The sequence below is a fragment of the Trachymyrmex septentrionalis genome, unplaced genomic scaffold (assembly GCF_001594115.1).
Source record: "Trachymyrmex septentrionalis isolate Tsep2-gDNA-1 unplaced genomic scaffold, Tsep1.0 scaffold267, whole genome shotgun sequence".
NCBI classification, from domain to species: Eukaryota; Metazoa; Arthropoda; class Insecta; order Hymenoptera; family Formicidae; genus Trachymyrmex; species Trachymyrmex septentrionalis.
In genome coordinates this window covers 24,163-36,677 of record NW_017305427.1, presented here as the reverse complement: position 1 = coordinate 36,677, position 12,515 = coordinate 24,163, and the positions used below count along the sequence as shown (strand labels likewise).

The following is a 12,515-nucleotide window of genomic DNA, read 5'->3' as shown; positions in this document are numbered from 1 at the left end:
AAAATAATCGACTATGATTGATTAATTTCTTACGGCTTACTGCTTACGACTCTATTGTAGAACTGATCTTATGCCTCTGGCACACCAGCGCCACGTTTGTCGCGCATGATATCCAATGAGTGTACAGCCTTATTGATGTTTTTTTTATTCTTAAAGGTATACTCTCATTGGATATCGCACGTGACGAACATCGCGCTGGTGTGCCGAAGCCATAAGCTTATGCATACCTGTCAATGCATATGTAGTCTATACAAATTATAACTGCTACACAAAATATGAGACACGTGTCCATATGATTTATTTTATGAAATGTGCGTGTCATTACACATACGCCAAAATTGAGTTTGTTAATTGAATCTCTTGGAGACTGCAGAAGAGACTCGTGATGCAATGAATAAAATATATTTGTTACAATGATTATATTGTTTCGACCGCATACGTGTTATCGCGATACAACAACGCAAGCAAACGGTCTTAATAATCACGTAGTATTTTTACAAGACGATCTTGTCCGCGGAGCGAAACATTGTACTCTACTGTTTTGCACAGTTTTGCACAAAGAATAGAGAGGATGCAAATGTACAGATTAGCGGATTTAAGAATGTGATCTTTGTTGTGTTTTGGGAGAGATTTGTGTCAATCATGTTAACGATAACAATTTGTAGTAATTACATCTTGCTGCAAAGCTATATAAGCTAATGCGTTGTAATGTAACTGCATGTATTGTTGTATGGAGCAAAACTTATGCCGGGAGGAATTCATCTGTGTTTGTATATCATATGGTGAATGCTACATGAAGATTCTTTACGATGCAAAAGTGGATGTTATGGCTTGTTATTTTGACGACGCTTGCATTCGTCACAGGACAGCAAGTGGTAGATGTACGTAATATAATTTCTTTTGTTAAAAGAGTTTCTTCTGAGATGGATTTCTTTGTGGTAAACAAATAAGAAAAACAAAAAAGGAAAAACAAATATAATATTCTCTTTAGAGTTAAACTTTTATTTTAAATTCAAAAACATGGTACATATATTTTATTGTACTTTCTAAATTATAAGAGCTGTCACACAGTTGTTCTTACAATTAATATTGAACTGACTTAAATAATATTTATATTATTAGACTTTTACTATTATATTTGTTACCTTTTGTTAGTATATATTAAATATATTCAATCTATTTTTTTTTGGCTTATAGCTCTTTTTAACATATTTCTTTTAATTTCTTTTATATTATTAGAATTTTAATACCGAATTGGTAGCAGAACAAGATGATGTTCTCCTTTTATTTTCTACACTTGGTGGATTGCTCGTGGGTGTTGATCAAAGGTCTGGAAAAATACGATGGCAACAAGATGATGGTAACAATTATTTACATGCTAGATTACATTAGGAAATCACTTTATTGTTTCATTTTATCATATGTATTGGTTTTAGAACCTGTGGTCAAAGTGCCTATCAATTTATCGGCAAGTAAAATGTATGCATTAAGTTATTTCATTGCATAACAATGTATTTGTAATAAATGATCGATAAGAAATATATAAAATTTTGATTATTAGTAATGTTTTATTTGTCAAATGTTAGCATTTGTTAAATAATAAAGTGAATCATTTTGTATTTTTATTAAAATATTTGTGATTTCCAGGCCTATATTTTTACCAGATCCCAGAGATGGTTCACTTTATCTCTTTGGCAGAGAATCAGAAGCATTGAAAAAGCTGCCATTTACTATTCCTCAACTAGTCGCCAGTAGTCCATGCAGAAGCAGCGATGGTATATTATATACTGGTAGAAAAATTGACACATGGTTTAGTATTGATCCATTGACTGGTGAAAAAGAGCAGCTTTTAAGTTTTCATAAAGTGAAAGATACATGTCCTTTGGAAATGCAAAATACTATTTTTGTCGGTCGCACAGAATATAATATTATCATGGTTGATAGCAAGCATAAAGACAGAAAATGGAATGTAACATTCTACGATTATTCCGCTATGCAAATGGAACCTGATGTGATAGAGAATTACGGTAAGCTATTTTTGTATAAAACGCGACAATATATTTTGGAGACTGCTAGATTGTTAGCTATAAAATATTTAATATATATATTAAATATTTTATATATATATATATGTATGTGTATGTATTATATGTATATCGTACTGTTATATGTATATTATATTGTATATAATGTAAGTGTATCATACATGTTTATGGTATTGTACATTTTGTGTGTGTGTGTGTGTGTGTGTGTGTGTGTGTGTGTGTGTGTGTGTGTCTCGTGCGCGAAAGTGTACTAAGAAAATTTGATTTAATTTCAGATTTAGCGCATTTTACCACTAGTTCTACAGGTCGTGTAGTGACCTTGGACGGTTTAGGTAAGATTATTTGGAAATTGGACTTGAAAAGTCCGGTGATAGCCATGTATACTGTAACCAAAGATGGATTGTTGACAATTCCTTTCACAAGTATTGCTGATTCGTTGTTGGAAAAATTCGCAACGAAACCAACTGACGTTCAATTGTTGTAAGTTAGATCAACGTTTAAAAAGAAAATGATTTCACGAGAGATAGTTTGGCATAGAAGATATGTTTACAAATTTTATATATAATATGTATAATAGTTAACAATTAAAGTATCTTTTTTTCCTTTAGCCCAACTTTGTATGTTGGACAGCATCGATATGGTCTCTATGCGTTACCATCGCTTGTTGATTTGGACACAACAACTATATCGAATAATGTAGGACACTTATTGTTGGAGGGACCATTGGTGACATCGCATTTTCATGCGGATAAAAAAGTATCATTGCCAGGGGATCATGTTTTAATTTCTAATATTGACATAGCTGATGATGGTTATCAAAGTGTTAAACATACTGAAAATGTCATTACATTAGGTAATATGCACAAATACAATTTATTGGATATGTAGCATACATAATGTTGCATATTTTATATCTTTTATAATGTTTGTGATTTACTTAGGTCATTACAAAATACCCGCGGAATACAAACCACAAAATCAGCTCCTCCAAATAACTGGGCGATCTGATCCAATAATCTTGGAGACTTCTACGTTGAATGTCACTGGGACTAAGTTATCTGTCGCCGTGCAATCGGATACATCCAACGATACTGTACAGTCGGAAAATAGTCAGAATTGGCAGAGAATTGTATCAAAAATGTACAGCGCGATTAAATTTTGGCTCAATCAACAGGAAAACATAGAAATTAAATTTATCATAAGTGTAATTATGTTGACAATTAGCACAATAGCTTGTATTGTAGCTTGGTTTATATATAAACAATGTAAAGAGCAGTTTCAGCAATTGTCGCAGGTAAGACTGTATTATAAGATTGGAAAATAACAATGAAATGCAGTATATCCGTATTATTAAATTTGAATTAAATTGATGAAATTGAATTAATTGTCAAGTGTTCACGCGAAAGCAGTCGTACGTATTCTGGTAAACAAAGCAATTTGGTTGCTATGCCCGAAGAGATTGGCGATGGTTTAGTTAAAGTGGGAAAAATTACATTCAACACGGAACAAGTCCTTGGCAAAGGATGCGAAGGAACATTTGTGTACAAGTATATAATATTTCTAATGCATAGTGTTTATGAAGAAATTGCTGTATATTTATATATTGATAGATATATTTATTTATAAATATTAATCTTAAATTTTAGTTTCGTCTATCAAAAAAATATTTTTATATATTCTTATTTCTTTGTTTAGAGGTCAATTTGATGGCCGTGCTGTAGCTGTGAAGCGCTTGTTACCAGATTGTTTTACGTTTGCGGATCGAGAAGTAGCGCTCTTAAGAGAATCAGACGCTCACGTAAATGTAGTTAGATACTTTTGTACTGAACAAGATCGTATGTTCAGATACATCGCTTTGGAGCTAGCAGAAGCAACTTTACAAGATTACGTGGCGGGCAAATATGACAGACAAAAGATATCTGTGAAAAATATTTTGCATCAAGCTACATCTGGGTTAGCACATCTTCATTTCTTGGATATTGGTAAGTGTAACTAATTTTATCATATAAACTTTATTTTCAATTATTTATGGTTTAAAAACGATGGATTTCTGAATGCGTTTTTTTTAACTGATTCCAAATTGACGAATTTATTTACAAAAAATAATACAAAGGTTGATATTTATGTCGGTTCTTATTTCAAGGTCATAATGTCTTAAGGTGCTAACATTGCTCTGGAGTCAGTATTTATAGTCTCGTGATTCTTATATTTAAGATTGACTTAAGATGTCACAAATCAGAAGATCGCATGCGTATTAGTGTCTTATTATCATTACTTAAAACGGTCTTGAATAAAAACGGATTATGTTCGTTCCTGCAGGCCATATGTCGGCTTGGGATTGACTTGTGATATCCTAAGACTGTACTCAAGATGGTCTTAAATATAAGATCGACTATGAATATCAGCCATAGAGCCATATTAGTAGTCTTGAGACATTACTTAAAACAGTCTTAAAATAAGAACTATGAATACCGGTTGATAACTTTAAAATATCTTGCATAATAAATTTGTTTTTAATTTTGTTTTATTTTTTTTTATTGGAAAGAATGAATTTGTTTTTGAAATTTTTGCATATGTAGTTCATAGAGACATTAAACCTCACAATGTCTTGCTCTCTGTCCCTGGACCTCGTGGAGAAGTACGCGCTATGATATCAGATTTTGGATTGTGTAAAAAACTCCAGCTCGGTCGTGTATCATTTTCACGGAGATCTGGTATCACTGGAACTGATGGCTGGATTGCGCCAGAGATGCTAAATGGAGAAAGGACGACATGTGCGGTCGATATTTTCTCGCTTGGTTGCGTTTTTTATTATGTTCTCTCTGGTGGCAAGCATCCTTTCGGTGATCCATTACGAAGACAAGCTAATATCCTAAGTAAGTAACAATTGAAGTAAAATTTCCAATGGTATGTACTTTTTTTGGCTCATTTATATCATTTCTTTTGTTATTTCTTACATAGTAATCATTCGATATATTCTATAAATCAAGCCGAGAGAATGTAATGATAAATATGCAGAGATGATAATAATTTTATAGATTATTATTATAATTGAATATACATTTTTTTAGCCATTTATTTAATTATTGTTGCGAAACTACTGCATGAAATATATAATTATATTATGATAATTGTTTGTTATAAGTATATTGTCTATTCTATCTATTTCTGTTATAGGTGGTGAGAGCAATCTAACAGCGCTCCAGGAAGTTTCTTCAAGTGATAGAGAATTAGCTTTGTTGCTTATCAAGGCAATGTTATGCAGTAATCCTGTCGGTAGACCGCCAGCTTCAGCAATTTGTAATTATCCAATTTTCTGGAACTTAGCAGAGATTCTGGGCTTCTTTCAGGTATAAAATACAATTTAGTATTTTCAAAATCTGTTCTTTATTTGTGTTTTCAAGAAAAAGAAGAAAGAAGATTAAAATTCATTTTCAAGTTATATTTTATAAAAAATATAAGATTCTCTTGATAACTACTTTAGATTGGATTTTTAATATTATTGGAAACGAGACCGTTTATATTAAAACTTGAAATAACGAAGCGCCTTACCGGTCCGAGTGTTAAGATGTTGAACTACTATATAATATACATTCATTTAAATTGAATTAATTATTTCTGAAAATTAATTCAATTTAAATGAATGTATATTATATAGTAGTTCAACATCTTAACACTCGGACCGGTAAGGCGCTTCGTTATTTCAAATTGGATTTTTAGATTAGATTTATGAAAGATAATTATATTTATGACAGAAGTGAGAAATTGTGTGAATCTTTTCTTTGTTTTGTCATTATTGCAATTTATGCAATAGGATATTAGCGACCGAGTGGAAAAAGATCGGTCTGACAGCCCGGCTTTAATAGCGTTGGAAACTTACGGTGAGCGCGTAACAGGAGACGATTGGAGACTGCATATAGATTTTGAAGTTGCATCAGATTTGCGCAAATATAGGAGTTATCGAGGTGAGAGCGTAAGAGACCTACTTAGGGCTCTACGGAACAAGGTTAGTGAGAACGCAAGTATCTAGAAACATGATAATGTCTTAGCTCTAAGATAAGTGCAGCGTCATGGCGCGAGACACTGTCGTGCTCGTTTATGCGATAGGTATAACAAGATTATAACATAAACATGTTATCACATGTGCAGTCATATTAATGTTAAAGGGAAGAACGTTAAATTATCTTTTGCTTTTTCACTTTCTTTTTTTTTCAATATTTTAGTTTAAATTTGCTGAAATTCAGATATATTACATATACACAGAATGACACAATCAGAATATTATTAAAACTATTAACTTTTTTTTATTTATGAGAAGAAATTTATGAGATTTACGGGATTATTTATAAGAAGAAAAACAAAGAATGAATAATTTAAAAGAATCTCATAACAATATTTACAATTAGGATATTAAGATATATTTAAAGCTCTTGAGTACTCAGTCAAGAACTCTGCGTTGACGATGGCGATACAGAATCAGAAGGCGATCTGACGAAACTGGTAGCCACACATTCAAGCACGAGTCCATCTCCGTGTGCTCGTCTTCAGTGCGTCGAGAGAGAACGAGCGACCTTTTCTCACACTAGTCGCTTATTGGAAGCAATCGAAAATGCTTTCTCGGCAATCTTAGGCGGCTCTCGGCTTCAATAAGGCGCGAGGAGCATTCTAAATAATATATAAGTTTTAATAAATTGTAGTAATAGTGTTACGCCTCCCATTAATCCAGAATAGTATAAATCATATTAAAACACATCAGTTTACGAAATATTTAATTGTTTACGATTTTTCATGCGCGTTGTATTTTTCATAAACTTGAGTAGCAAGAATAGTTCAGTAAAAGTAGAATTTTACCGGACAAAAATTTTAAACAGCATTTCTTTTCACGAAAATCTTCGAAAGGCCATCAGAAAAGAAATATTTTACGTTTGAGACTCGAGACTTGTGAAGAAAATATACGAAAAAAAATTTAATAGTTGCAAAAAGCACATTTTTCGCTTATAAAACGAAAGATATTGATTGCATGTAAAGTTTTGAAATTTTCGTAAAATATAGCTCTCTGTAATGATCTGTAATGATGAACAAATCTAGCCCTGAACTGTTCATTAGTTTTTGCAAAAAGCCATTTGTTCACTAAAAATCTGTCTGCGAAAAACTTAATTTCTTCAGTTTTGAGCAGCAATTTACAGTGGTGATTTTTCTTTTTCAAGAGTTGCACTATCACGTACACTTACAAGGGAAGTTTCATAACTGTCTAGAACCGATTTGATTTTCCATGAAATATATTGTAAAGCATGAAAATATCAGAGAAACACATATTTTTTTATACATTCGCTAACTCATGTTTAAGGGGTGAAACATCCCTTTGAAAAAAAAACGATATTTTTCTTTCGAATATCGTCGGAAGTACAAAAGATAGAAAAACAATTTTTAAACAAAAATTGTACGGTTTCAAGAGTACTTTAAAGTTATAAAGAAAAAAAATATTTTTTATTTTTTTGTTTAACAAAATGCTCTCACCACTCATAATTTTCTTAAATTTTCAATTTTTTTTACCAAATTAAAGATTATTTTTTTTACGAATTCAACCATGTGTAATAAAGTTACATTACGGCATATCATTTTTGAGAATTAATTATTAATGTTTCCGTATATACGCTATCCATGCTCATATGTAAGTAATTCTTGTCGAAACATGTCTATCAAACTAGAACACCAATATGAGCATAATCACATGAGATACATGGAGAATTCAGTACTCTTTTTGTGCTAATTTGTTGCTCTAATCCCGATTTTATTGTTCTAAGTCGTTGAGCAAAAAATCATTTTTCTGCTGGCTTTTAATAAGATATTAGAATGCACATTAAAAAAAATAATAAAAAGATAAAAAAATCGCTATAATTTAGCGCTAATTATGTTAATATATGCTTTTAACATATCCTAGTTTTAATTTCGGTGGGCTATCTTTCACGCCTGAACAACCCCAAAACGTGTATCGCACAAGAGAAACGTACTAAAAATAATAAAGATACATAGAAAAAAACATTCATGCTATAATTTAGTGCTAATTATGTACTTTTAACATAATTTAGTTTTAATTTCGGTGCTCGTAACATAAATTAGTTTAAATTTCGGAGTACTATTCTTTACGCAAAAAAATCACATTTGTGGAAAACAACCTCTATACCATGTACGTCTCTTTTGCTGTAAAACCAATCAGCAGAATTTCATGAAACTCTGTGAATGAAATATCGTAATTTTTTTTCAAATGTGATTTTTTTGCGTAAATGATAGCGCTCCGAAATTTAAACTAGTTTATGTTACGATAGCACATAATTAGCACTAAATTTTAGCGTGAGTGTTTTTCTTCTATTTTTATAATTTTTAGTATTTTTCTCTTGTGTGATACACGTTTTGGGGTTGTTTCAGGCGTAAAGGGTAGCGCGAAATTGAAACTAGGATATGTTAAAAGCACATAATTAGCACTAAATTATAGCGTGATTTTTTTATTTTTATTATATTTTTAATGTGCATTTCAACTTTATTAAAAGCCAGCAGAAAAATCATTTCTTGCTCAACGGTTAGAACAACAAAATCGGAATTAGCACAAAAAGAGTAATAAATCTCCTCTGTGTCTCATGTGATTATGCTCATGTTGGTATTCTAGCTTGATAGCCTTGTTCTGACAACAATTACTTATGCATATGAGCATGGATAGCGTATATACGGAAACGTTAATAATTAATTCTCAAAAATGATATACCGTAATATATCTGTATTACACATAGTTGAATTCGTAAAAAAATAATCTTTAATTTGATTTAAAATAATTAAAAATTTAAGAAAATGATGGGTGATGGGAGTATTTTATTAAAGAAAAAAAAATTTTTTTTCTTTATAACTTTAAAGTACTCTTGAAACTGTATAACTTCTGTTAAAAACATTTTTTTCTATCTTTTATACTTCCGTCGATATTCGCCTCAAAAGAAAAATACCATTTTTTTTTTCAAAGGAGTGTTTTATCCCTTAAACATAAATTATAAAAAAGTACGTGTCTCTTAGATTTTCGTATTTTACAATATATTTTATGGAAAATCATATCGGATAGTTGTAAAACTTTCTTTGTTAGTAATGATTTTTTGCAGTTAAACTATTATAAAACAACTTTGAAAAGTATCTTTTTTTCGTATAAAGAAATGGAATATTTCCATTAATATGCATCACATTAAAAAGCCGTGTGAAACATTCGACAGCTGACATTTTTCTACGAATTTAAAAAAAAAGGTTAATCTCTGATTATTAGGAGCCGAGATAACAATTTTTTTTCAAAAAATTACTATGGCTCTAATTTTTAAAATTTAGAGTTCCGTCTGACATCAATTTATTAAGGAAAAATTGAATGTGCTGCTAAAAAATTCTCATACTATCAAAAACGTTTGGTTAAAACCATTGAAAAGTTGAGAAACACGAGCGAGATAGCGCGCCGGGCGGAGTGGGGAAAGTCAGCGCGCGATCGAGTGAGGAAGATCGGTTCGCTCAACAATTCGCGTGTATCTGAGTCTAGGTGTTTATGTGAAGTAATCAGATTTCTAAATCGGATTGAACAGCGGTACTCAATCTGTGATGACTCTAAACGTCCCTAGACCAATCCGGATTACAATCCGTATTGTCTATGAAATTCGGATTTCGGACTATCATTATGCGTGTTTCTCTTCTGTAAGGTTAAGTTTATATTTCAGAAATTTCAAAATATTTTTGTAGCATTTGTACTCTTCTCTACGTACTGTTGCTGTGACTTTGATAAATCTACTCGCAGAAAGTCGATTTACCAAAACACGAAACTATATTTTACTCTGTGTTATTTCAGTTACGAAATAATATACTTTTGATAATATTATTTGTCTAATTTTCGATTAAATAGAATACAAAGAATCCATAAATGAATGGAATGGATTTAATTGGACAAAATCAATGGGATTTATAAGATTGTAAATTATAATATTATTATCATTACTAATATTTGTTATGTACATACAATAATAATTTTAGTTATTATTTACTTTGTCACAAGCATCTTAAAATTCTTTGGTTTTGATATAACTGAATATCTGAGTCATTATAATGCGGGATCTACAATAGGACTAAAAGAAAATATAAATTATAATATTACAGTAAAATAAAAAAAATACAAATATAAGTATTATATAAAAAAAACGTATGTATACTTTGTATATGTATTGTATATTAATTATATATATATATAATGCTTTTTAAACTTTTCTTAAACTGAATCTTCAAAGATACCAAAAAAAGTTTGCAGGTTATTGCCGTGTTTTCAATTGTTAATGCTTAGCAATGGATTGCATTAGCAATAGATGAAAAAACGTGGTGATAATCCGCAAATCTTGCGGTGTCTTATATGTATATATACAGGGTGTCCCGAAAGTTTTTATCAATCGCTTTTGTGTAAATAGAGCGGATTAATCTGAGCCGAAAAGTGCTCTATCATTTAAAAATTTTTGCAATAGTTAGCAAGATATTAATTACTAAACATTATCAAATATTGGTTTTGAATAATTTTTTATTCAAATACTATCAACTTTACAAAAAACCTGCAAGAGACAAAAATCATTAATTTTTTTCTTATAGAATTCTATGAATTTTTTCGAAATTTTTTATCAATTTTTTAGTATGACATTTTTTTATTTTTACCAACATGAGAAAATATAGTATTAAAAAATTCTGAAAAATCTCTGAAAAAATTCTCAGAATTTATGAAAAGAAAATAATTTTATGAAAAAAAAATTATTTATGTCTTTTGTAGCTTTTCTATAGAGTTGATAGTATTTGAATAAAAAATTATTCAAGATCAATATTTAGCAATTTTTAGTAATTAATATCTTGTTAACTAAATTGTAAAGTAGAGGACTTTTCAATTCAGTTTAGTCCGCTCTGTTTACATAAAAGCGATTGGCAAAAATTTTCAGAACACTCTGTATATGTGTATATTTTAATAATAATTTGTATATTTATGTTTATATAATTTTTGCAATAATATTTATAAATATTATTATAAAATTATTATAGAAATTATTATTTAAAAAAATTATTATTAAAAACGCAGAGTGAAATATACAGTATCCTCTCTGGGTACACTTATCAAATCAACCCCAACAGCACGTAGAAAAGAATCGCAACCAAATATTTTAAAATAAAAATATTTTAAAATTTTTCAAATAAAAATTAACCTTTCAGAAGAGAAACGCGTATGATGATATTTCGAAATCCGAGTTTCATAGACAACAAGGATTGTAATCCGGATTAGTCTTAGAGATATTTAAAGTCATCAAATTGAGTACCACTGTTTAATCCGATTTAGAGATTCGATTACTTCACGTAAACCCTCTGATTTTGTGCGTTAGAATTTGTTAAATTTATATTTTCTCTGCAATAAATTGACGTAGAAACATAATTTTTTTTTAAATCTGGGATAGCTCGACGAGATATAAACAAATAGTTTAATCAAATGTTTCGCATTGTAATTATAAAATTTTTAGTTTTTGTTTCTTGAATTTTTATTTTTTAAATTTATTATTAAAAAATTACGTTTAAATATGGAGTGCATGTCTGATTAACAAATATGACATATATAAATAATGAATAAGTAATTTGCTAAATGTTAGTGTTATACGAAAAATATATTTTGCAACTATCTCTTCAGTTACATTAACATTTGGCAAATTACTTATTAATTATTTGTTTACATATGTCATATTTGCATTTGAAATTAAATTCACAAAAACAATTTTGTACTGATAATTCCGTACAAAATTTTCCGTTTAATTGTCCAATTGAACACTTTTTACAGCATATTAAATAAAGAAATATAACTCGTGTAACTTAAATTTGTTAATCAGATATGCACTCCATATTTAAACATGATTTTTTTTAGTAATAAACCGAAAAAATAAATATTCAAAAAACGAAAAAGTAATTTCATAATTACAATTACTTTGCGAAACATTTGATTAAGCTATTTGTTTATATCTCGTCGAGCTATTCCAGATTAAAAAGAAATCATATTTCTACATCAATTTATTGCTAATGTCCACTGTTTGTGGACATGAATAGCACGTATATTTATAAAGGTAATTTTTTATTGGCACGACTTTATGTCTCCAATGTGAAAGTGTTTTTTTAGTATTTATGATGGATCTTTTACGAAAATTTTCGAGACTAGGTGACTTTTATTTTTACTTGAAAGAAAGGGGAGGTAAAATAGGAACGAACATATTCAACTGATGCGACGTCTTCTATGTGCTGATTTGAGCGTTATATATTTTCTAATTCTTTTTAAATTTTAAGTATTTAATATACATTATCTAAACCTGAAATACGAGAAAAATATTTATTGTAAATGAGGGTGAGATTAAGAGTGAGAAATAGACGAAATTGACAAGTCTAAATCGTATT

General features: G+C 29.8%; 1 protein-coding gene across 1 annotated transcript in view; it reads left to right on the top strand.

Annotated features, from left to right (window-relative positions):
• The first annotated feature begins 250 nt into the window (after positions 1-250).
• The window catches only part of LOC108749111 (serine/threonine-protein kinase/endoribonuclease IRE1), a 27,126-nt gene continuing 14,861 nt past the window's right edge, over positions 251-12,515 (top strand). Inside the window, exons 1-12 of the mRNA XM_018487638.1 lie at positions 251-881; positions 1,240-1,360; positions 1,437-1,479; positions 1,648-2,027; positions 2,321-2,525; positions 2,654-2,898; positions 2,987-3,339; positions 3,438-3,592; positions 3,741-4,027; positions 4,625-4,921; positions 5,223-5,395; positions 5,860-6,051. Coding sequence (XP_018343140.1) covers positions 810-881; positions 1,240-1,360; positions 1,437-1,479; positions 1,648-2,027; positions 2,321-2,525; positions 2,654-2,898; positions 2,987-3,339; positions 3,438-3,592; positions 3,741-4,027; positions 4,625-4,921; positions 5,223-5,395; positions 5,860-6,051 — 2,523 coding nt within the window. The 5' untranslated portion in view covers positions 251-809. The remainder of the gene's footprint in view (positions 882-1,239; positions 1,361-1,436; positions 1,480-1,647; positions 2,028-2,320; positions 2,526-2,653; positions 2,899-2,986; positions 3,340-3,437; positions 3,593-3,740; positions 4,028-4,624; positions 4,922-5,222; positions 5,396-5,859; positions 6,052-12,515) is intronic.